Raw genomic sequence first — 25,379 nt, forward strand, 5'->3', positions numbered from 1 at the left:
ATGCTGCATTTGCTCAATTCCTTAATCCAAACAATTCCCAGAATAACACCCTGCACCGGGATATGTCTTCTTGAGTGGCAAGGTATTGGGACTTGTACATAATCCACATCCTGGCTCAAACAGGCTTCAGTCTATAATCTAGGAATGTACCATCCATGGAAACATTCTGGGTAGACTGATAGAGAAAGGGTGGAAGCTCCTGTCATAGGATATATTCTGTGAGTGGGATGCCTAGGTCAGTGAGGATGAAGAGTTTTATGACTTTGGGTGCTGTGAAAAATTGTCTTCCAAAAGATATTTTGCAATTTTTTTCAGCCTTTGAGATTGTATGATTTCCTATTTATAAAGTGCTTTCATTCATATTGGTTACCTTTTTCTAAAAAATTGTTTATTTATTTAGGCTGCGTTGGGTCTTCCTTGCTGCGTGCAGGCTTTCTCTAGTTGCGGCAAGCGGGCCTACTCTCCGTTGCAGTGCGTGGGTTTCTCATTGTGGTGGCTTCTCTTGTTGTGGAGAACAGGCTCTAGGTGTGCGGGCTTCAGAAGTTGTGGCACGCGGGCTCTAGAGTGCAGGCTCAGTAGTTGTGGTGGGATCCTCCCCGACCAGGGATCAAACCCGTGTCCCCTGCATTGGCAGGCGGATTCTTAACCACTGCACCATCAGGGAAGTCCCCATATTGGTTATCTTAATCCACAGCTTTGTAGATGCTTTGATGAGTATTCTATCTCCATTCAATAGTGCTGGGGAAGTTAGTAGTATAGTCTTATTTGGGCCTCAGAGACAGAAGCAGGCCTCAGACTGACCTGTGACCCTGCCAGGACTTCACTCCTGCTTACACACCTAACCATTGCCGCTAGCAAGTCAAAGGGCACTTACAATTAAAAAGGGAGTGGGTCTTGGAATTTCTTGAGCCCTGGGGACCTGGCCAGTCCCCTGGGGTCTGCAAAATCCTGTAACTCACATGATGAAAGCAACAGCATTGTTAAAGTAAATCCAGAGCGGTGTTTTTTCCACGCAAAGTGATGATATCAGTTTGTGGCCTGGAATTATAAGCAGAAGCCCTCAGAACTCCAATCTGAAGTCTCACCTGCGGAGTGGATGCACTGCCCGGGACCCTTCCCAACTGGGGCTCCGGACTGCTGTCACTTGGGGACTGCCCAGCGCTGCTTGGATCTGGATGTTGTAGGTGCTACCCCAATTCGGTGATGCAAAAACCTCTGTCTTACTATTCTTTCTTAGTATACTGTAATCTTTGTTAATTCAATAAACTCTCTCTAAATTCTTGTTTAACTGAGTGTAGAGTGGTTATTTTGTCAGCGAACCCTACGAACCTTGAAACCGAAAGTAAGGCTTTAGGTAAAACAATAGGTGGGGAAATCAAGACTTAGAGAGAGATGGAATGACAGGTAAAGGTCACAGTGCTTTTTCCTGGGCCAAAGACCCAGGTTCTCTTAAGTGTATTGGTACGCGCTAGTCCAGTAGTGTCAATGAGCTTGTATAACAGAGTGGATTAGCTAAGCCTGAGTCACATTTAAGAATAAGTGTCACCCAGGTAAAGGAAATGTGGTGGTGGGATAGGGTTTCAATAAGAGGGAACAACATGGGCAAAGACCCCAAGGTAGTAGGGAGCTTAGTGCACTTGAGGATGGAGAAGTCTGTGTGGCCAAATTGCTGGGGAAAAGGGCTGCAGAGGTAGAAAGAGGCCAGAGCCCACAGGACTCGTCCAGCTGTGGGGAGGCTTTGAGATTTCATACCAAGGTTTCACACAACAGGATTATTGGATATGAACATTTCCTTTTTTTTACCCCATAGGGCTGCAGGCTTAAAAGGGTGTATTTTTCCATCTGCCATCATTTGGGACATAGTAACAGTCTGAAGAATGTGGAATGGAGTGAATTCCACTTGGGAGTGATGAGGATACTCAAGAAGTGACTAAGAAAGAAGGAAAGAGAAGGCAGAGACACTGGTGGAGTATGAAGACATTTCAGTAGAGAAAGAATGGGGTTGAGCACACTCATTTGTTCACCTGAACTTCACTGGGCACTTATTAGATTACAGGTACCGAAAAAGACACAGGTAATATCTCCAAGTTTGGATGGAAGCAGAGAGGGTCAAAGGGGCAAGCCAAGAAAGGCTTTACAGATGAAATGAGTCAAGTTACACTTGGAAGAAAAAAATAGGAATTTGCTAACATAAGGTCTGGGGGTGGGGGTGGGGGGCAGAGATGGAGGAAGGAAAAGGAAGGGAGAAAATTCTAGGTGGAGGGGCCCGTCTTTGTGAAGACACGTAGGAATAAAGCAACGCAAAGTCGACTGGAACACTGAGGCCCTGAAGGCAGATGAGTTTAGAGAGGTTGTAGGGAGGGAAGGGCAGATCATAAAGCGCCTTCTGTGTTAGGAATTTCAACTTGAATAATTTATTGTTCTGTGCTAGGCACTGTGCTAAGTACTTATATGCCTTAGCTCACTTAATCCTCACAATAATCCCAGGAGAGGGACACTATTATTGTGATTTCCCCATTTTATAAATGGGAAAACCGAGTCCATAGACTGTTAGAAATAATCAAAATAAAACTGAAAGTGGCTAAAGCTACACAGCAATATGCTATAAATTCAAAAAAAATCACATCTAACTAGAAACTCTAAAGACTATAAATACTGAGCCAGAGAGAAGTAGACTTGACAGAAACAATCAATACAAAAACTGAAACAGCAGTGGCCTAAATTGCACGTTGTAAATTTTGTAACTAACTAAAAATTTGATGGGAGAATAAAGTATTTTTGCCAAAATATACATATGGAAAAATTGACTTAAAAACATTGAACTTGGACATAGAACACAAAGGAACATTCACAGAGGGAGAAGTGAGCTTGGTAAAACTTGTTATATACAAAAGCTGATTGATAAATAGAATTTTTACTAAAGAATTCAGAAGGAAGAGAGTTTATTCCAATGAAAATAATTTTGGTAAAGTGCAAAAATAAATGCTGAAAGCTTAGAAACAGTTTAATTGTGCTCTGTGGAGCACTGAGTATAGAATGAAATTGGCTTAATGGGATTCGCTTTGGAAGAATGAAACTGTCTATATACATATAGACATATATGTTACAGGTAATGTTAGTATGATTTTGTAAATATAGTTGAAACTGTGAACCTGGGTTTCTTGGGGTCCAAATCATGGGATAAAACGTTCTTTACTTGGCTGCCGTGAGGAGGGAGGGGAGGCTCTTGGAGGGATCGGAGAGGGAGGCAGGCAGCGTTTTAGCCCAGGGACCTTTGAGGAGAAGAATCCTGGGAGTGTGGGATGTGGGCATTTATGACAGCGGAGAATGTCTTACAAGAATGCATTGTGAACAAGACATGGGTTTGGGTCACATTTCCACTAATGTCCACGGCCTTCTGCTCTTTCTGTCTTTACCACCTATGCCACTGGAGCCCAAAGACTTCCTTACACATTGATTGGGAAGAATGGCAAGCCTGTTCTTTCAAAGTAAAAAGGGAGGGATGGGAGCAACATGCCTCCCAAGTTGGGAAGGAACGACAGCGTCTAGCGGGGCGTGTGAGAGGTCTGAAGGAGGCTCCTGGCTCCTCGAGGTCAGCACGGAACAAGTGGGCGTGCCAGAGCAGCGATGCTTTGTGATGCCTTGTGTGGGTCACTTCGGTGAACAAAGGACCATTCAGAGTTTCTTGATTTATTCATCATGTCACCTTTACAATCAGCCCTCATATCTTGTTCACATTTCATCTTCAAAAGAGCATTTAAAAATCTATGGCTATCACAACTACTGCTAAAGTTGATAGACTGGATCCTTAATACTTCATCATTAATTCAAGTGTGAAAAAATTTAAAATAGCAAACCTGCACCATTAGTTTTTAGTAGCACTTTTACATTGCTTGAAAACATATAACATTTAATTCTATGCTCAAGGTAAAAATTTTTTTGTATATAGTACCTATTTCAATGTTAAAATCTGAATTCAAAGGCTGTTTACTAAGTATGTTAAACTATCAAAGTATAAGCTATAAAAAGCTATACAGAAATAAGCAATGCACTTCTTTGAATAAGCTACACACATAGAGGATGGTATCTTTAAAAGATACTCATTAATATATTCATTCATTCATTCATTCATTCAGTCATTCAAGAAATTTACCTGACTGTCCATTGTGTGCAAGGCACTGGGCTAGGTGCTGTGGAAATGAAGTTGAATAAGGCACAGTCCTGCTCCTCAGGAGCTTACAAACTGGTAGAATTTTTCAAGGTGCTCTATAACAAGTGAGCTGGAAGTGACTTCTAATGTAAAGAAGAGCGAATACTTTTTGCATTGAGTGTTAGTTTAGTCGTCTTTGCGAAAGCTTCTTTCTTTTCATAATATGCGGCCTCATTTACAAACACCGGATACACGGTATCGTCTCCGCCCAATGGAATAGTCTTTCCGTCAAGAGTTAAAAACACAGGATCCCCAGGGTGCAATGGTTTCCAGTCTTGATCCTCTCGGGAAACAATTAAAATACATAAATTACATCTGGGTTTTCTCCTACTTTAAAAATTGTATAATGGAAAAGAATATGAATCACTTTGCTGTATACCAGCACTTAACACAACACTGTAAATCAACTATACTTCAATAAAAAGTAAATAAAAAAATTTTTATGTCAGGCTCTCGACCACTAAAATGACAGTGTTTTCTTCTTTTAAAACAGATACTGCAGAGGCGTTTGAGTGATCTGACTAAACTGAGATAGAGCAGTTAATTTTGGCAGTGGTTTTAAGAGTTCCCCCTTTTATTTTTATAACTGACACATGTGATTAGAGTTTGCTTCAAAATCAAGTTTGCCTTGAATGTTGCCGAAGAGATTTATAATATCAAAAGGCAAAACTAAATGGGCATCTCCTTAAGTGACTATTCTCTCTCTCGCTAGCTGAAGTTAAATTCTGCTCAGCAAAATTTTGGGAATATCTATTAAGAGCCTTCTGTGTATAAGACATTCTACTGTTGGGGATAAAAATGAGAGACATTGTGCCTGCAGGCTAGGAGGTTCTATTCTGGTGGGGACTGGTGGGAGAAGGTGGGGGTGAACTGAGAAAAGTCCAAGACAAGGTGGGTGTTTGCCATACGTGTCCCCATATTGTAACAACTGAATCATCTGAGAGGTCCTCACCAGGGATTTGGACCTGTGAGCCCTCAAACATCAGCGCTGGCACTCCACTGGAACCCAAGAGCAGCTCTTCTCAAACTCTGATGTGTTTGCCAATCATGTAGGGATCTTGTTAAAAATGTAGATGCTGATTCTATAGGTCTGGGATGGGGTCTGAGATTCTCTGTTTCTAACATCACCTGTGAGTTTGTCAGAAAGGCAGAATTTCATTCTCCACTGCAGACCTACTAAGTCAAAATCTTCGTTAACAAATCCCCAGAGATTTACACGTGCAACATTTAAGTCTGAGAAGCTCTGCGCTACAGCAATTTTCTGAACCCTGGCTGCACATTACGATTACCTGGGATGTCTGAAAAATACAGATGATTAAAGGCAGGCCCCATCTCAGATACATCAAAGCAGAATCTCAAGAGCAGGGCTCAAGCATCACTATTTTCTAAATTTACATACAGTAAAATCCAATCATTTTTGTGTATAGTTCTATGACCCTTGACAAATGCAGAGCATAGTCATATAATCATGTAATCAAGAAACATGATTCTATCACACACCTCCTCCAATTCCCTCATGCTATTCATTTATAATTCACTCTTTTTATTTTTTTTAAAGCTTCAGGTGATTCTACAGGACAGAGTGGCTGAGAACTACTGCTCTGAACCAGTGGTTTGGTCCAGTCATGCCCTGGAATGATTGAAGGGATTTCTTCAACACCTCCCCATGGTCTGCTAGCCCCACCTGCAGAGATGCCCATGGGCAGTGCTACCAAACCTGAGCCACATGAAAATCCTGTCTCCACCTTGAATTAAACCAGAATCTCCGGATGGGGCTGGAGAATCAGGATTTCAAAAAGTTCCTAAGGTGATTCTCATGTGGCCTGAGTGTGATAGGCTCCAGGCATTTGGGGGTGGGGGTGGGGAATCTGGAGCATTCTAGTGAGCATCCTGATTAAGAACCATCACTCTTAGAGTAAAATCTGCACTCGTAACCAGGTGCCTGAGTCTCTGGCTCCAGGGTCTACTGTCCTCTCTGTTCACTCCCTACTCTCCACTGATACCGGTCTTCTTGCTGTTGCCTAAAACACTGCAAGTTCGTTCCAGCCTCAGAGCGTCTGCGCTTCTTTTCCACGTGGCTGACTTCTCATTGTCCAGGTTCCAGCTTTGATGCCCTCATCTCAGAGATACCTCTTCCTGACCACTCCATCTAGTAGCAGCCCTCTGTTAACTGCTGCTATATTATTCTGTTTATTTCTTTTATGGCACTTAGGACAATTTGAAATCATGTGGTTGATGTATTGTTTACTGATTCATGGTCTGTTTTCCCCTTATTAGCATGCAAGTTCTACGAGAGAAACCCTGTCTTGAATCTCAGGGCCCAGAACAAGAAGTCCTTGAAATATATTTATTGAAATAATCAATCCATCCATCCATCCATACATCCCTCCTGTAGAATACTGAGCCATTCCTTATGGTCTACCAAATCAAAACTATCCTTCCTGACTTTCAAGACCTACCGCCAGCCCTGTTCAGTACTGATCTTATTAATCTCACCTCTCGGCCTCCCCAGGATGATTTCTGTATTTTTCATGGATGTTCTTGAGGAAGGTAAAACTTAAAAAATCCTGTGCTGTAGCTGGTTGTGACATCATCACTTTGGCCTCTGTTTCTTGTACTTGCAATTTTTGTTGCCTGTGCTTTCCTCTTTTCTCTCCCCCAATCTTTATCTTTCAGTCCTTTAAAACATTGCCTGAGGCACCTTCTTCAAGTCTCCACCTGGATCCCACTAGGGCACAAAGCTGGATTTGCTCCACTAATCTGTATTTTGGGATATGCTACTTTATTAAGTTGTAAGTCTGAATGACTATCATTAGGGTCATTAAAAAGGGGTTTGAACTGGATCAGTGGTTTTCCACCCTAATTACCCATGTCAATGAGATCTGATTATCCCAGGGTGGGGGCCCAGCATTGTGGTTTTTTAAAAGGCTCTCTAGGCAATGTGCATCCAGGGTTGAATGCACCAGACCACACAATCCATTGAATCACTTGCACTTCTGAGGTCTGAGAGTGTGTGTGGAGATGGATGTTTTAGCTTTTTGGAATCTTTGCTCCTCTCTGCTTTTACCTCTACCTTTTCCAGATTTAAACTTCCTATACTCTCCCCTTCGCTATGCCATTATTTTTTTTTTTTTTTTTTTTTTTTTGGCACACGGGCTTAGTTGCTCCGTGGCATGTGGGATCTTCCTGGAGCAGGGATTGAACCCGTGTCCTCTGCATTGGCAGGCGGATTCTCAACCACTGCGCCACCTAGGAAGCCCTATGCCATTATTTAAAAAATTTTTTTTAAAGGCAATCCAGTTTTATTTATTTGTTTGTTTATTTATTTATTGGCTGCTTTGGGTCTTCACTGCTGCATGTGGGCTTTTCTCTAGTTGCGGAGAGTGGGGGCTACTCTTCAATAGTCGCAGCACACGGGCTCAGTAGTTGCGGCTCGAGGGCTTAGTTGCCCTGCGGCAAATGGGATCTTCCCAGCCCAGGGATCGAACCTGTGTCCCCTGCATTGGCAGGTGGATTCTTAACCACTGTGTCACCAGAGAAGCCGCACTATGCCATTATTGATCAAACCAGACAAGGAAGAGATACTGACATTCTGAGGAGTCAGGAAATGGCGGCAGAAAACATTCCCAAGAAAGAGGTTCTGATTGTTTTGCTCTAACGTATACAGCAGTGATCACAGGGAAGTGGTGGCAATGTGGTCAACTGCAAAGAACATTTGTTCTGGACTACAGGACTATGGGAAGGACCTGATTTCTGAGCCTCTGTCTTTTTATATTAAAATAGATATAATAATTCCTACCCATTGCATCTGAGCAGGAATTTCGCATTCTCTGACCCCCATCCCCACCTCATTATTCTGTTACAGCATCTGCTTATCTTCATTTCAAGACCACAGTTTAGACTTTAGTGTATGTAGGCTATAAATTGCACAAGGATATAAACCATGTTCACTGATGTACCCCCAGAGTGAGCACAGGATTTACTCAATAAATATTTACTGAGTGACTGTCTGAATACCTTAAATTGCAGTGTTTTCGAGAACATCAAATGAGTTAATGTATGTAAAATGCTTTATGGACTGTAAAGTTCCCCTCAAAGGTAAGGCATCATTATTTTGAATATTTAAAAGAAACAGTGAATGTTACCTGCAGTTTAGGGTGGATAATAGCAGCAATTTCTCCACTTTCATTTCTGGGATAATCAACTTTCTCCATTATTTTATAGGCTTCAATAGCACAGGGAGGAAATTCTTTTCCTATGGCAAAAACAATATGTATAAATAGTAACCAAAAAAGAAAACTTCTGAAAAAAGGGAAGTTGATACTTTAAAGAAGGAAGAATAATAACCCCAAACTGAAGACAGACAGTTACAGGGAGAACACACTATTTTCTTGCTTTAAACCATTTTATTGTGAAATGTAACACTCAGAAAGTACATAACACACAAATATATAGTTTAATGAACTGTAAAGTGATTAGTCACTTAACTGCCACCCAGGACAAGAACACTGTGTGACTCCAGCATCCCCTGCATGTCTCTTTCCCATCATAATCCCATCGCCTTCCCATTTGAGCAGTAACCACTCATTTTGGTAATGACTCATCTGCTTTACTTTATGGTATCACCACCCATGTATGAATTCCACACAATAAAGTTCAGGTTTGCCTACTGTTGAGTATTTTACAAATGTAATAAATCAATATATGTACCTTGTGTCTGTCTTTTTTTTCTTTCTGATTTTTATTGGAGTATAATAGCTTTACACTGTTGTGCCAGTTTCAGCTGTGCAACAAAGCGAATCAGCTGTATTTATACATATACCCTGTGTCTGTTTTCTTAAGATCAACTTTTGGGGAAGATCCATCCATACTGTGGTATGTAGCTACTGTTCAGTTTATTTGCAGTATAGTATTCCACGGCGAGAAAATGCCATACTTTATTTATTCTTTCTATGGTTTACGGACACCTTGCATGTTTCCAATTTGGGGCTATCAAGGAGAATGCCACAGGCTTGCAGAGCTTCAGGCAGAGAGCTGCTCTGCCACCACCATCGCTGAGATGCTGTACTGGATCTTCTTCCTGGTGCTCGAATGTCCCAACCTGAAGTTGAAAAAGCCACCCTAGAAGCACATGTCATTGGCCATAACAACTCTTGCTCCAGTGTTATTTCATCACTGCCAGAATTACCTACATGTTGAGTGTTGGCTCTATAACTAATTATCACAGGCCCCAGAGGCCTTTAGCTTTCTTGGCCAATGCAGTAATTGGACAATAAACTATATAAGGACTTGTACTCTTTCTATTAACAATAAGCAGCTTAGGCTTCATAATCCTGAACCAATCCAATACACCAAATGGTCCAATACTCGATTTCTTATTTTCTTTGATTTCTTTGTTTCTTCTTCTATTTATTGGATTTGTCTGTCTCATATTGAGTTTTTCATGGTTACACTGTTCTTGAAAAATGAAACTTCCAGGCTATCTAATAGGTTAGAGTAGCTTAAAAATTTCAATTTATTTAAACTAAAAAAAACCCCAAACAGTTCATCCATTTCTCTCATCTCCTACCTGTTTCTGCTTTAAGGCAACCCCCAATTTGTTCTCTGTATCTATAAGCTTGGTTTTAAATTTTTATTTATTTATTTTTAGATTTCACATTTAAGAGAGATCATATGGTAACTGTTTTTCTCTGCTTGACATATTCATTCAGCATAATGCCCTAGAGGTCCATCCATGTTGTCACAAATAGCAAGACTTCATTCTTCTTTTTATGGCTAAATAATATTCCATTGTATATAGATACTACAATTTTTTATCCATTCTTCCACTGATGGACACAGGTTGTTTCCATACCTTGGCTATTGTAAATGATGCTGCAATGAACATAGGGGTGCCTATATCTTTTCGAATTAGTGTTTTCATTTTCTTTGGATAAATACCCAGAAGTGGAATTGCTGGATTATATGGCAGTCCTATTTTTAATTTTTTGAGGAAGCTCTATGCTGTTTTCCTAGTGGCTGTACCAACTTAGATTCCCACCAACAGTGCACAAGTGTTTCCTTTTCTCTACATCTTCAACAAAACTTGTTATTTCTTATTTTTTTTTGATAATAGCCATTCTGAAAGATGTGAGGTGACACCTCATTATGGTTTTTTAAAATACATCTTTATTGGAGTATAATTGCTTTACAATGTTGTGTTACTTTCTGCCGTACAAAAAAGTGAATCAGCTATATGTATTCATATATCACCATATCCCCTTCCTCTTGAGCCTCCCTCCCCCCATCCCATTCTTCTAGGTCATCACCAAGCACTGAGTTGATCTCCCTGTGCTATGCAGCACCTTCCCACTAGCTATCTATTTTACATTTGGTAGTGTACATATGTCAATGCTACTCTCTCACTACATCCCAGCCTCCCCTTCTCCCACTGGGTCCTCAAGTCCATTTTCTACATCTGTGTCTCTATTCCTGCCCTGCCACTAGGTTCATCAGTACCATTTTTCCAGATTCCATATATATGCGTTAGCATACGGTATTTGTTTTCCTCTTTCTGACTTACTTCACTCTGTCTCATTATGGTTTTGATTTTAATTTCCCTGATGACTAAAGATGTAGAACATTTTTTCATGTATCTGTTGGTCTTCTTTGGAAAAACATCTATTCAGATCTTCTGGCCTTTTTTTTTTTTTTTTTTTTGCTATTGAGTGGTATGAATTCTTTACATATTTTGGACATTAGCCCCTTATCAGATATATGATTTGCAAATATTTGCTCCCATTCAGGAGATTGTATTTTCATTTTGTTGATGGTTTTCTTTGCTGTGAAGAAGCTTTTTCATTGGACATAGTCCCACTTGTTTATTTTTGCCTTTATTGCTTCTGCTTTCGGTGTCAGATTCAAAAAATCACTAAGACTTATTTCAAGGAGCCCACTGACTATGTTTTCTTCTATAAGTTTTATAGTTTCAATTCTTATGATCAAGTCTTCAATCCATTTTGAGTTAAAATTTGTGTATGGTGTTTAACAGTGTGGTTGAGTTTCATTCTTTTGCATGTTGCTGTCCAATTTTCCCAACACCATTTATTGAAGAGACTCTCCTTTCCCCATTGTATATTCTTTGCTCCTTTGTTGTAAATTAAATGACCATATATACGTGGATTTATTTCTGGGCTCTCTCTTGCATTCCATTGATCTGTGTATCTGCTTTTATGCCAATACTATATGGTTTAATTACTACAGCTTTGTAATACGGTTTGAAGTTAGGGAGTGTGATGCCTCCAGCTTTGTTCCTTTTTGTCAAGTTTGCTTTGGCTGTTCAGGGTCTTATATGGTTCCATAAAATTTTAGTTAAGGATGTTTACAAACAACACTAAACCAAAAGATGTTCTCGAATTATTCCTACCAGCACACTGTCCACAAGTACACTGAGGTAGGGCAGAGGTAGAAAACAGAACTTAAAAAACCAGTGTGGGGCTTACCTGGTGGCGCAGTGGTTAAGAAACTGCCTGCCAATACAGGGGACACAGGTTCAAGCCCTGGTCCAGGAAGATCCCACATGCCTCGGAGCAACTAAGCCCATGTGCCACAACTACTGAGCCCATGAGCTGCAACTACTGAAGCCTGAGCACCTAGAGACTGTGCTCTGCAACAAGAGAAGCCACAACAATAAGAAGCCTGTGCACTGAAGTGAAGAGTAGCCCCCTGCTCTCTACAACTACAGAAAGCCCGCGTGTAGCAACAAAGACCTAACACAGCCAATAAATTAAAAAAAAAAAAAAGCCAGTGTGGGAGAGAAAGAGACTAGGACTGGGAGTCAGGATATGTAGGCTCTAATTTCCTAGCTGTGTAAACTTGAGCAAGACACAACTTCTCGAAGCTCACTTTCTTTACCTGTCAAATGAAGGTTTCGCATTAGTTTTATTTTGGAGGGCCCTTCCAGCTCTGACATTCTGTGATTGTGTAACTTCAGGAGGACATTCAGCAGGTTGGATGACTTCACCATTGTGCTCCTTCTCTTAACTAAGTATGTTAAACATTTGGGTAGCTCCTGAGCAGTGAGCTATTGGGATGCAGGCAGTCTGCCAATAGCGGAGTCCAACTTACAAGGCGCAACAACATTAAACAACTCAGTGCCCAGAAACTTGGAAAAGGAGTAGTTTACATTTAACCCAGGCAATCTCTGAATAAACAGGATGAACTTTCATCCAACATAGAGCCCACAGTGTGCTATGGTTGCAATCCAAAGAAAAATCTTCCTTTCCCCTTAGCGCAGAAAGCGCAGCCAGGATTGGAATGAAGATATCCCGTGATCACTTCAGTTAAGCTTTTGCTGCATAACACACTATGCCAGAACTTAGTGGCATAAAACAGCAACCCTCTAATTTAGCTCATGATTCTGTGAGTCGGTTGGGCAGTCCCGCTGCTCTAGGCTGGATCGGCTGTTTTCTAATTGGCTTGCTTATGCATTGTGGTGAGCTGGTAGGTCAGCGGGAGGCTGGATGATCTCAGGTGGCTTTACTCTCATATCTGGCATTTGATGCGCTGTCAGCTGGAGTGCAGGACTATTGACTGGGGTGTCTCAGTTCTCAGCTTCACAGTCTCTCATTATCTAGCCGATTTACGTCATGACAGTGCTAGGTTCCCAAGGGCAGCAAGAATGTAAACCTTGATTTTCAAGTTCTTTTCAAACCTCTTCTGTGGCACAAAACATGTCACATGGCCAAGCCAGATTCAGGTGGTAGGAAAACAGACTCCATCTCTTGATAGGACATAGAAGCAGGGAAGGGAAGAATTTGTGGCTATTTTTACAATTTACCACACCTTCCAAGATGAAGATGGAAACATCAGATGTCATTTCTTTAAACCAGAAGGTCCATTGAGAGGAAAGGAAAAAGTGGTAGAACACAACAGAGCATGTTTTTGCTACTTAGAATCTCAGAGCTGGAGGGAGTCTCAAATGCCTAACTTCCATAGATGCTTGAATATTCTCCATATCTTTCTGACCAAGTGGTCATCTTGCTCCTGCTTGAACAACCTCACATAGAGTGGTCTGTTCCATTGTTGGTCAGCTTTGTTAATCAGAAATTTCCGTCTTTATTTTTTATGTTAAATATTTATTCATTAATTTGGCTGCTTCAGGTCTTAGTTGCAGCACGCGGGATCTTTGTTTTAGTTGCGGCATGCAGGCTCTTAGTTAGGGCATGCAGGATCTACTTCCCTGACCAGGGATCAAACCTGGGCCGCCTGCATTGGGAGTGCGGAGTCTTAACTGCTGGCCCACCAGGGAAGTCCTGGAAATTTCTGTCTTTAGGTAACATTATCCCACCAATTCTATCCTGGCCTCCGAGTCACAAAAAAACATGTCTAATTCCTTTCCAATATAACACTTCTGAAATTCTAAAATAAAATTGGCCTTAAGACTTCTTTTTGCTAGTCTAAGTATCTTTAATTCTATCAGTCTCCACTGATACATTGTCACATACATGAGGATACACGTGAAGGTACTTTGTAAACTGAAGTTCTATGTACATCTTTGGGATTATTCTTATTATAGTTTTCAAACTCTTCAACATGTTCAACTATCTCCTTGGCTAACCTCTACTTTTTAAAAAGAAACTAATCTCACAAACATGAAATATTTAACCTGGGTTCCATTGCTATTTCAATGTTTAGTGTTAAGTCATTACATGAACTCCATCTCATGTTCCTTTTTTGATTTATTTATACATACACACAAGCTAACAATTAAAGAAACACTTTCTGCCTCCTACTTACCTTCATTGTAATTATGTATAAAATCAAGAGAATGTTTAATCATTTTTCTCATTTGATCCAGAATATCAGCCCTCAGAACCCCTTGAGGCTGGGGACCAACTTCTATACCTAGATACAGAAGAGGAGGTAGTCACACATATAAGTATTAGAATACAAGATCGAGCATTCTCATATATCAAGATCTAGAATCTCATTATTAAAAACGATCAAAAAGGTAGACCATGTAGCATCATGGAAAATATCTGAGACATAATGTTAGGCAAAAAATAAGGCAGAACATTTACATATACAAGTTATATGCATAGTAAATAAAGACTGGGAGAGTATATGGAAAAAAATCAAACAGTTGTGTTATAGTAGTAAGGTTTTGGGGTCCTTTTTCTTTAAATTTCCTTCAATATTGTCAAAATATTAAAAAATAATAACATAGTAAAAGGAGTAGAGAACTTTATACTGACAAAATATAATAAGTGGTCACAAAGAGAAACTGTCATAGACCTAACATTTATCTTGTAGGAGAAAACACATCTATTTAGTAATAGAAACCTAGACTAAATGAGCCATGGATTTAAGTCAAATGACAATCTATGTGACCCTAGAGCAGCATTCTTGCCCTTAATATAACAACCCATTCTGACATGATAGTGCAATGGTTTTAATTTTCTGTAGAAAAAATTTGTATTCATTTCTTCTTACCCCAATAAAATCATGCCTGTACTATCAGGTCTATTTCCTGTGGTTGTCAAGCATCCATCCATAAACCTACAAAATACTCTTCCTCTAAACCACTTATCTAGTCCCCTCTCTCCTGCCCAAGTCTCCCACACCGTTATCACTCCAGTCAACACCTTATCCATTTATAAAAGCTTTCACCAAGTATAGCGTCATCCATTCTCTTCCATCAACTCATATGCATTCTTTTCCACCTATCCTTTTTTCACCTACTTCTGTTATTTCTCACTTCACAAAATCTTACTGTATTCTCTTTTATCTTCATTTTTTGCTTTTGTGCTTAGCTTTCCTGGATATATGTTTGGGCATATATTTAAGTATATGGTATAAGTGTGGCTAAGGTATGCATCAGTACATAAATGATTTGTACAAAAGTGTGAAAATCTGCTTACAGGTATGTCTACATTTGTACTGTAGAAGACATTGTTGATTGCCTACCCCAAATTCATTCCACCTGACTCCTTGCTGACAGAGTTCTAATTTTGGACTGGATATTCAACTCAGGGATAAATGTGGAATAGTTTTAGTCAATCATAGTAATCCCATTAACCCTAGTAATTAATTTAAGAGTGGATATGTGACCCAGTTCTGAACAACTGGCCATATGGAAGGTCTGCAAGGGAGTTCCTGAGAGTCTCCTTTCTTCCACTAGATATTGTCATGCTGGCATATGATGCTTGAAATTACAGTGGACATCTTGTGGCACCTAAAGTCACAGGTTTATTATAAAACACTGAGTCAGAGACAGTGTCTCTCTGATTTTAAGTGTTTTTTTTCTCCCTAATAACTGGATGATATAAAAATATTCCAAATAAAATAGTAAAGTTGGAAGGAGAACATATAATATTTCTAATTATTTAAGATGATCTTAATACTCCCCCATATTGAAATGTTTGAAAGATTTGACTCTACTTTTAAGAGCCAAACATATCAGCAGATATTTGTTCTAGCTAAGAGCAACACTGTCCATAAATGTAACAGGCCAAGATTGCTCTCTCAAGACTTGGAAATGTTAAGCTTTATACGGTGTCACAGAGAAACAGGATCTTTCTCTCTTATTGTTGAGCATTTGTTTTTTTTTCAAATAATTACCTATACTTGGCTATTTAGCTTGCCTCAGGTGATCCCTTGATTATGCACCAAAATTATCAATAATTAAATAACCAAGCTAACTTTAAATTTGCTTCTATTGTTTGACAACTTGTTTTTAAATTAAATTGCTCTTGTTTAAACCACCTGAGATCTAACAGAAAGATTTTAAGTTGGGACAGCAATTTTAATGATTATAGTGTGGTCTGCAAACAATTATGCTAATAGGTCACTCAGGAAAGAGAATGGAATATAGAAAAAAGAGACTGTCTGTCTTGGAGGGTGTATGAGGGTGTAAGCCTGCATGTTGGAAGTTACCAGAAGGTAAAGATGAATTCAGAGCCCAGTAACAAACACAGGTTACCAGAGATTCTGCTGCAAAGCAGGTGCTAAGAGGGATGCTGGGAGAGAATTTTCCATGGGTCTTTTGTATTTCTGTATGTCTTGCCAGCAAGATACTGACTGCCTTGGCTCCAGATTATTTTTTTTAAAGAATGTTTGTATAGTGAATAGTCTTGGAAGATAGGGATGGCGTCTTCCTTCAGCAAAAGGCAGGCTGCTTACTTATAAAAGATTCAAGTTCCCTCAGCTCAGTGTTTTTTTTTTCCTGGAATGTAGAAAGCTGCCCAATGAAACTGAGGAAATCTGACATAGTTAGGGACTGCTTGGAGATAGTTTGGTTATTACTTGACAATTATAAGCCATAATGATAAGCAAGTAGCTATCAATAGTTTCTAAATTAATTTTCTCAGAGTTCCATCTTGGATATATTTTATTTAGTTGTGACAGTGGGAAATGTGACTTACCAACAGGATACTTGGCTATAGAACGAGTGGTTGCATACTTGAGGGACGGATGCTCAATGAGGTAAACATAGCAGGGTAATGGAGCCAAAGAAGTCTAAAAAGAATTTAAAACATTTTTCTTATTATGTAAAGACCATATGCCTTGTTCTTTTTGCTGTTAGAGAGTCAATAATATCTTCAATATGTTTTACTTCATCAACTAACATTAGTAAGACAGCTTTATGAAACACCCTCTAAAGTCCGATGTTATTATTAAAGCTTTGAAAACACATAAATGAAATACATATAAAAATGGATTACACATAGCTTTCTGGATAAAATGTATATTAAACAGTTCCCCACAACCATGAACAAAGAATATGAATGAATTCTTTTTCTGAATGGATTTGGTTATTTTTGTTTTCAACACTGGTTACACTTACTACTTAGCTTAGTGTTGGTCTCTTAAAGAATTTCTACCCCTATGGGCCAGATCCCTACAGATGTTGGGTAACTCCCCCTAACTCCACTTATCTGAATGAGAACTCAAGACGGCCCTCTCAGTTTTGATAACATGCTACTTCTGTGCCTGGCAAACAAAGTATTCAGCTCTCCTTTCAATGAACAAAAAAGAACAGCTGCATTATGACCTCCTACAAAAACTACTATCTAGTCAATGTCAAATGTTCAAGGAAATAAAAACAATAGTTAATTTTTACTATCTGCTAGGCATTCGGCTAAATGCATTAAATATTTTATCTCATTTAAGGCTTATAACAGCCATACGGGGTAAATATTGTCATTGTCAATTGTATAAAACAAGGAAAGCAAGGTTTTGGGAGTTGAGTATCTTGTTCAAGGTTAGTGAGTGAGAAAGCCAGGATGTGAACCCAGGCACTGGCTATATGCGTCACACTCTTTTCATTAAATCATACTAGCTCATACCGGCTCTCTAAAAGGAAGGCTATCCATTACATGTAAATAATCATACAGGGTGTTATTTGTGCTTTGCTTGCTTGTTATTCTCTAGCAGTTTTTCTCTAGTTACAGGCACTGGATTGCTAATTTTTTCATCCTGTAGATTTTTGAGCCTTAAAATGATTATCTATATGAAGTACATCCCGTCAGATGTATGTTGCGATATCTGAATCAAATGGAGACAAGGGCAGGACTAAAGACAGCCAGTCTTTTATCATTGGTCTTTAGTCAACATTAAACGACTCTTTTTTGAGCTTCCCCAAGTGGTAATTGAGCCACTTCAACCATACCATTTAAAAATTTGGTATTAAATATTACCGAATAACCTATGATTTTGGTGGCTGTCTTGACAAAAGATTTAAAATTTTATAGACACAAGGGTCCATGTGTTTCATTATTTTACTCATTTCTTCTCCTTTTCTCCTGCCTGTCACTACTACCTCTATTCTGGTGCTCCTCCCAGTCCCCCATTTCTCTCAGACCCTCCCTCCTGACCATTTTGTGGTTGTTTCACGTCTATAAGTGACTTAAAATTACAGGTCCTATGCTAACTTGTAAATTAATAACATTGACATTACCTTAATATAATGAAACATCTGAATTAAAAAGTCATTCCTGGAATCTTCAAGAATAAGAGTGCACCCCATATTAGAAGTAGTGTTGTGAAGGTCAAAAATAATGTCATAGGAATCTTCACTATCTTTTGGACCAAATAAATGATTTATTTCTTGAGCCCTTCTCACTTCATATGGCAAATCCTCTGACACTTTTTTGCTGTTATTAGCAGAAAGAAAAAGATTAACAACATCTGTAGCTAAGGTAACATAAAGATACAATAAGAACACAGTATATAAGAAACCAGTTGCCAAACTTTAATATGAAAAATCTGTCAAGGAAGTGGAAATTTATTAGAAAACTTTATAATTGAAAAATTACATTTTTTCCTCCCCTTTGAGTCCATGTAATGTTGACATGTTTACAAATAATAGTTCATTTATGTGGCTGGTCACAAGAAGGACATTTCAGTTTATCATTTGACTTCAATCCTGAACAAAATTCATCCATTAATTTAATCAACAGTCTGAGTAGTTAAGCGCACTGGGCTATAATGGAGCTAGACCATCAAATGCACCAATTTTTTTTTTTTTTTTTGCCCTCTAGCTACTTCTAGTGCACAAAAATAGTCAAACTTAGGTGCTCGCATCAACTAATTAGGGATTCTTAAGTGATGTCCAGGAACCACTAGTGGTCCAGGGTCAAGCTTTACAGAGAACAGTCTGTAAACCCTGCAAAAATGCAACAATTTGCACGTATATGCATACATGCATTTTCTGGGATGAGGGTTGATCATTTTCATTGAATTCTCAAATGAGTCTCTACCTCTCCCCTCCCCACCATGGTTAGGATACATTTTTTTTTTATCATACGTGATAATTTAAATTTATTTTTCCTCATTAAAGCATTCAACCACATCTCTCATTCAACCACATTTCTATTCTCTGACTATTTTTTATTTTTTTGGGGGTACATCAATCATCTGTTTTTATACACATATCCCCGTATTCCCTCCCTTCCTTGACTCCCCCCCCCCCTTGAGTCCCCCCCACCCTCCCCGCCCCAGTCCTCTAAGGTATCTTCCATCCTTGAGTTGGACTCCCTTTGTTATACAACAACTTCCCACTGACTATTTTACAGTTGGTAGTATATATATGTCTGTGCTACAAAGGACCTACAGTTTGCGCCTGGGTAATTCTTGCCTGGAAATCAATCAAGAAAGTGGAGCAGGCCATTTTTCAACTATGAAGGAAAGCGATGGAACAAGAGCTGCATATTAAGGCTAGTGCAGTGGGAAGCTAAGAGGCGTCTGTGGCATTGAGGATATCACTGAGCCACTGTACCAGCCCTGGACTGCCTACCTCTGGACTTACTACTTGTGAAAAAGAAATCCTTATTTGCTTAAGCCACTGTTTTCAGATTTCTATTATACACAACCAGACATAGTTCCTAAAGGATACATACGCACTTTAAAAGTTAATTCATGCAACAACTCCATGAATTCTCCCCCTCCCCCAACTGATCTGGTTCTCATTCTCCCCCATATGAGTAAATCACACCACAGCCACCCAGGTGCTCATGGTCAAGGCTTGAAGTCTTGAAAGATAGCAGACACTCTGAGTTCTCGTGCCTGGAATCCAGGTCCCACGGGAAGAGTCCCAAAGGATAAAGCTGAAAGAATAGGCAGGAACAGTATCCTAAAGGGAATGACAGCTATATACTAAATTACTTAAATTTATTCTGGATGGGAGATTTTTGAGGAATTTTTAGCAGGGGAAAGACATGACAAGATTTGCATGTTAGGATAATCCTTATGGCTATAACCATACAGACAATGGATGGTAGGGAGGATTGGAGTAAGGCTGGATGCAGAAAGATTCTTTAGGAGGCTACTCTGCTTACAGAAGTAAACTAAGGCAGTAAAAATGGTGAGGAAGACTGGATTTCCAAAATACCTATAATTATTCAATATTTGAATAATTGGGAGATTTCGTAACCCACTAGACATAAGGGATGAAGAATAGGGAAGGTTCTAAGATGATTTCCATAGGTGATTTGGTGGGTAATGGTGACATCACTGAGATGACAAATACAGGAAAAGCAGCAAAATTTGGGAGAGGGAAGATGGGAGAAGGTAATTAACTTATCTGTTTCAGAAGTTTCCATACCCACCCTGAGAGAGAACTGTCTAGCCTCTGATAGGTGTTAAATGCAAGAAGTAGAAAGTGAATTTAATTGAAAAGACTACTCATTGAAATGCATGCTACTGAGTGGTCATAATAAGAAAACTCACTCTTGTTCATCTCAGAGTTATTTGGGAAGTTAACATGTTAACATGCCAACCAAAAGTCATTATTCAACAAGTCCTTACTTGTAATATAAGAGTTAGTTAATAGCTGTTTTAGGTGACTAGATAAACCTTTGTTGACATAACCTCAGCCACAAAGATAAAGCATTTTTGAAATTAAAATTTATGTTAGGAGAAATATGGCTTGATATACAAGCTATGACTAATGTATAATTGCCCCACAAAAATTTATTCCATAAAGTGAGGCTAATTTGTATAAATGTAGTAACCATCTTTTGATCTGTGATGAAATTAAATTTAAGTAACTCTTTAAACTCAAAGTAGGAGTTAATAGAAAATGAGTACAGAAAGCAGTGACGTTAGTTATTCCTGTGCATCACATATCTTAGCTTGTAGTCTGTGAGTTCACTGAGAGTAAAGCTATTTTGTACATAGCTTTGTACTCCCGCAGTACTTGGCACAGTCCCCCTTGAAGAGTAGGTGTTTAATAGTATTTTTATGTAAATGAAAGAAAGAAGTGGTAAAAAGCTTACAGGCCTATATATCTACAGTAGTAGTTATAATGATGCAAACAAAGGCAAAAATAATAAGGACATACCTAGAGTGTTATGATTGCACACACTGTATGCAATGTATCATCAGCTGTAATTTAATTCAGAAAATTCAGGTCTTAGTGATCCACTACTGAAGGTAGTACATCTACTCCTCAGATCACAGAACAGTCTAATGTTTTCTGATGATGGTCATTTATTCACTCTTTCCTTAAACAAATATTAACTGAAACATTACACTTTTCTTAACTAGAACCTTATGCAATATAAACATAGTTGTAAAAAACATTGTACTGAGTCACCTAGAAAGCAAATATGTACCCAAGCATAGGGGGCAAACATTAATTTAATGCAAAAGACTATTAAATCTGTTTCTTTAAAGATATGATTTAAAAATAAAAATCTATATTATTTGTTGTCTCAGTCTGTATAGAATACATTTAAAAAGAAAATTAGTTACAAACAGTCTGATGTTTAAAAAAGTTTATACAAGAGCATGTGAATGCCCAGTTTAGATAACTCAGTAACTCATAATGGCATATGACTAAAAGTGAAAGCAATCTTATTCACAAAAGCGACTCTATGTACAAACATGAATATCATACGTATATACATATACATGTGCTCTCACACATACTACTTTTCAGACACACACACAACACAAAATACAGTCTTACCCAAGATTTTCCGGGTCAAAAACTCGATTCAGATCACAGTCAATATATCTGGTGCACTTCTTCACTGCTCTTGGGTTGGTAATAAATGGTTTTACCTCCAGCCCTGTTCTCTGAATCTCGGTGCCATTCTCCATCCAGTGCTTAACCAGGAATACTCCTGTGAGTTCATTTCCATGAGTTCCTCCAAAGATAGCAACCTTTTTTATAGGATCTTCAGCAACATGACAAGAAGTCATTTTATCAGGTAGGTTTATCTGATTTCTGCAATTCCAAAAAAAAAAAAAAAAAAAAAGGAGATCAAAGAAAACTTAATTTCTTAAGCAAACTTTAGAAATTTAAATTTAAATGAGACTTTAACCAAAGTGCAAACTACAGAGTTCTCTTGAGTGGAGTATATTTTAATTTTCTGTTACAAGTTCTGAGCCCTGTTTATTATATGGACACTCCCTTCTTTAGCCCTGCCCTTTGCCATATTTGGATTAAAATATGCAGAGATCAGCTAGAGATACAGCTGTTTACTTTAACTTCTAACTCCCTCAAATGGTCGGTAGACCTAAATGCAATAATAAATTAGCATCTCACACTAATGTAAAACTTCTGTTTTCTCTGCAGCTAGAATGTCATCTAATGGTGCTTTCATAACTTCATAATAATAAAAATAGATTACACTTTTCTTATCCTCAAAAACAGAAAAAAATAAAGAAATGGTCTATAATATACCTGTTATTCAATATTTATATTTCCACTTTAAACCATTTCTTCTCTGAAACGAGTTCAGGCCCTTTTTGTCATCTGAGGTCATTCGAATTTCATCTGTATAAACAGTCAACGGCAGATCCTCAGAGCCCTCCTCTGGAACCACTATCCTTTCTTTCAGAATACTTTTTCATGGTCAGAGACACAAGAACCAAATCAATGATCACTGGGTCTTAAAAAGCTACTTTGAAACATGCTTTAATTTCTTTCTCATGAAGTCATTAGTAATTCTATGTCGACTTCCTTAGGGATCTTCCTCACTTTTTGCCTGAATACTAAAGGAAAAACAACTGTTAGTAATTTTCAAGACTTTGTAATGTCTGAAAATGTCTTGGGGCGTGCTATATATGCTAACCAGATTGTATGAGTGTATATGGACACAGTCTAACTTACTGGCAGCAGAGTCTCTTGACTGGAATGTGTTACTCAAGAGGGGGTCTTATTAGGGTAAACTATCCAGAATACTGTACTAAGATGATTACACCCCTTTGGAGAAATGACTCTGATCCAAATCCGATTTGATTTCATGCTCAGTCATCCAGAAAGTCAAATATGTTCAAGTACTGAAAACACTATGTACTAGCAATGGGAGACTGAAAGAGGTACAACAAGAGTAATTCATTACAACTGCAGAGTAATTTAATTTATAATGTTTTTCCACATATGTTATCTCAGTTTATTCACATATCCACTTTATGAGACAGGATAGGTTAGGTATTGACATCCCCATTACAGGGGTGGAGAAAAAAGAGGTTAAGTAACTTGATTAAAGTTCCTGAGCTTTCAAGAGAAAACTAGGCCTGAGATTCAGGTTTTCTGAATCTAAGTCCAGTGTTTCTCAAGAACAAAAGGGTGTTCCCTGTTATTTTTGGCTTTCCCCAAAGTTCTAATTTTGCTCTTTCCAAATTCACATAAACAGTCACTACAGTGTGCTCAGGAAACAAACTAGCTTACAAACAAAACACATAATGGAAATATAAAATGTGAATGCTTCAAAATATTTAATAAACCAATACCTGTGTTCTTCCTTTAAGAGAGTATAATGCAGAGATAGAGAACGCATAATAATAAAATCAAAACGTGCACATTAAAATTACTGTTCTAATTTCAGATAAAGCCTTGTAGCCTTTGATTTTCTGCCCATATCCGTGTACACTGAACTCTTCATTGTAGAGGTGTAGAAAACAAGCATAAATGTAAACAGATGACAGTCCTATTGTTTAGTTACTTTGGTTTTAAAAGCGGTAACTATGGTGAATTATTAACACTCGATTATGTTTTGTTTCTTTTCTGCCAATTTGTGGTTAGTTCTGTCCTTTGCCCTAGTCTCTCTGGAAATGCTGCTTCAGCTATGTACTTGTAGCTGGCACAAATGACTTGCATTTCGAGGCTTGTTTTATGGAATTTTAACAGATCAGCACTCTGAAGCACATCTAACATTCATAAATAAAGTTTCCCTTACAGGTCAAAATGAATAACTTTTTTGAGAGTTAATAAATTGTAGTAATTCTGTCTTATACTTACCTTGTTTATTGTGTACAGAGTTTGTCTTCTGCGGAAAGCTTTATTAGAAAAAAAGGAGAGCATTTCCTTAGAACTAGAGCAACAGAGGCTTTTCATACTCTTATACCAAGTTAACTTCCAAAAGATTTTTAACTCCCTGTTTCCCAAAGCACACTAAATATATAAGCCCTACAAAAACTACAGATTTTTATTAGTCTAGTTCTTTTTGAGAATTCAGAGAACTGATAGTATACAAAGTGAGACTTTCTATTTGTCACTATCTCACAATTAGGTTGAGTATTCAATATTTGAAGTACTTAAAAAAAATAAACCTAACTTCCAGTACTACAAATGTTTTGTAGGGATGGTGGTGCATGATTTATTAGTAAAATAATATAGTGTAAAACAAAGGGAGAACAAATTTTTCATAGTCATGGCTTTCCAAATGATCAATGCCAGAAAATTTGTAGGAGACAAATCTAAGGTGGAGTTTTTTCTGAAATAGTATGATTTGGGGATAGAGAGGTTCTTCTCTCCAATACTACACATAAAGTGTCTCATACACAATGTGGTTGTCCAGCAGTCATGTAATCAAACTACTCTATTTTAATTTTTTTCTTCCTCTGTGGCCCTATAGCTGCCATGCATCCTAACTTTCTAGGTGGAAATAAATAAATGATAATCAGGACAAGATAGGGATAGAATAGAAAGGTTTATAAACTGACAGCAAAGATTCCACATTCTGCACTCCTTACAGATGTAACACAGGATGTCGCTTATAGTGAGTTTAAAGTTTTTTTCTTTTAATGAGAAATCCATTTTGGGGGGTAGATGGGTGTTACATATGGGTATGTATGTATATATCAGGTCAAAATCTGCTTCCCAGAGGCTTTCACTCAATTTTTTAAAGTCTCCTCTCTGGAACCATGAAGACCATCAAGTCTTTTCAGATATTTTATTGTGTGAAGTCTTCTCTTTTCCAAATTAAACAAAGATCCTATTCCTTCAAACTTACTCCTTGGTTTGGCATTCAATGTCTCTTATCTGGTCTCAATCTACCTCTAATCCTATCTTCTAAGATTCTCTTTTATTTGACCTAACCTTCAAAGAAACTCCTAATATGTCTCATGGTCTCATAGTCTTAAGACTTTGCTAACAACCATCCCTTCATTTCTGGGCCCCTTTGCACCTCTTCCCTTCACCTACCCCAGTCTTCAAACAGTCAGAAGATAAGGGTAACAACAAAACACGGTCTTTAAACCCAGACAGAAGAATAATTATTATTCCTGGCCTCCAGTAAGTACTCAATAAATGGCAGCTACTGTGATTAAATAAGGGCTAACATTTATTGAGCATTTACTGTGTGCCAGAACTGTTTCGTTTTCTCTTTTAACATCCTCAGGCAGTTAAGTTAAATATTATTATTGCTATTTAGCTGAGAAAGGAAATATAGGTTTA

General features: G+C 38.4%; 1 protein-coding gene and 1 pseudogene across 1 annotated transcript; one reads left to right on the top strand and one right to left on the bottom strand.

Moving 5' to 3' along the window:
• Positions 1 to 3,714: 3,714 nt before the first annotated feature.
• On the bottom strand, positions 3,715 to 24,000 carry ASPA (aspartoacylase). Its single transcript, XM_057715109.1, has 7 exons — positions 23,943 to 24,000; positions 21,663 to 21,923; positions 18,150 to 18,345; positions 16,615 to 16,708; positions 13,988 to 14,095; positions 8,356 to 8,465; positions 3,715 to 4,491 (listed from the first exon to the last, which is right to left on the bottom strand). The coding sequence occupies exons 2-7, from the start codon at positions 21,896 to 21,898 to the stop codon at positions 4,294 to 4,296; spliced, it is 942 nt and encodes a 313-aa protein (XP_057571092.1). The 5' UTR covers positions 21,899 to 21,923; positions 23,943 to 24,000; the 3' UTR covers positions 3,715 to 4,293.
• On the top strand, positions 8,898 to 9,705 carry LOC130840057 (oligosaccharyltransferase complex subunit OSTC-like; annotated as a pseudogene).
• Positions 24,001 to 25,379: the final 1,379 nt, after the last annotated feature.

Source organism: Hippopotamus amphibius, chromosome 17 (genome assembly GCF_030028045.1).
Source record: "Hippopotamus amphibius kiboko isolate mHipAmp2 chromosome 17, mHipAmp2.hap2, whole genome shotgun sequence".
In the NCBI taxonomy this organism is placed as follows: domain Eukaryota; kingdom Metazoa; phylum Chordata; class Mammalia; order Artiodactyla; family Hippopotamidae; genus Hippopotamus; species Hippopotamus amphibius.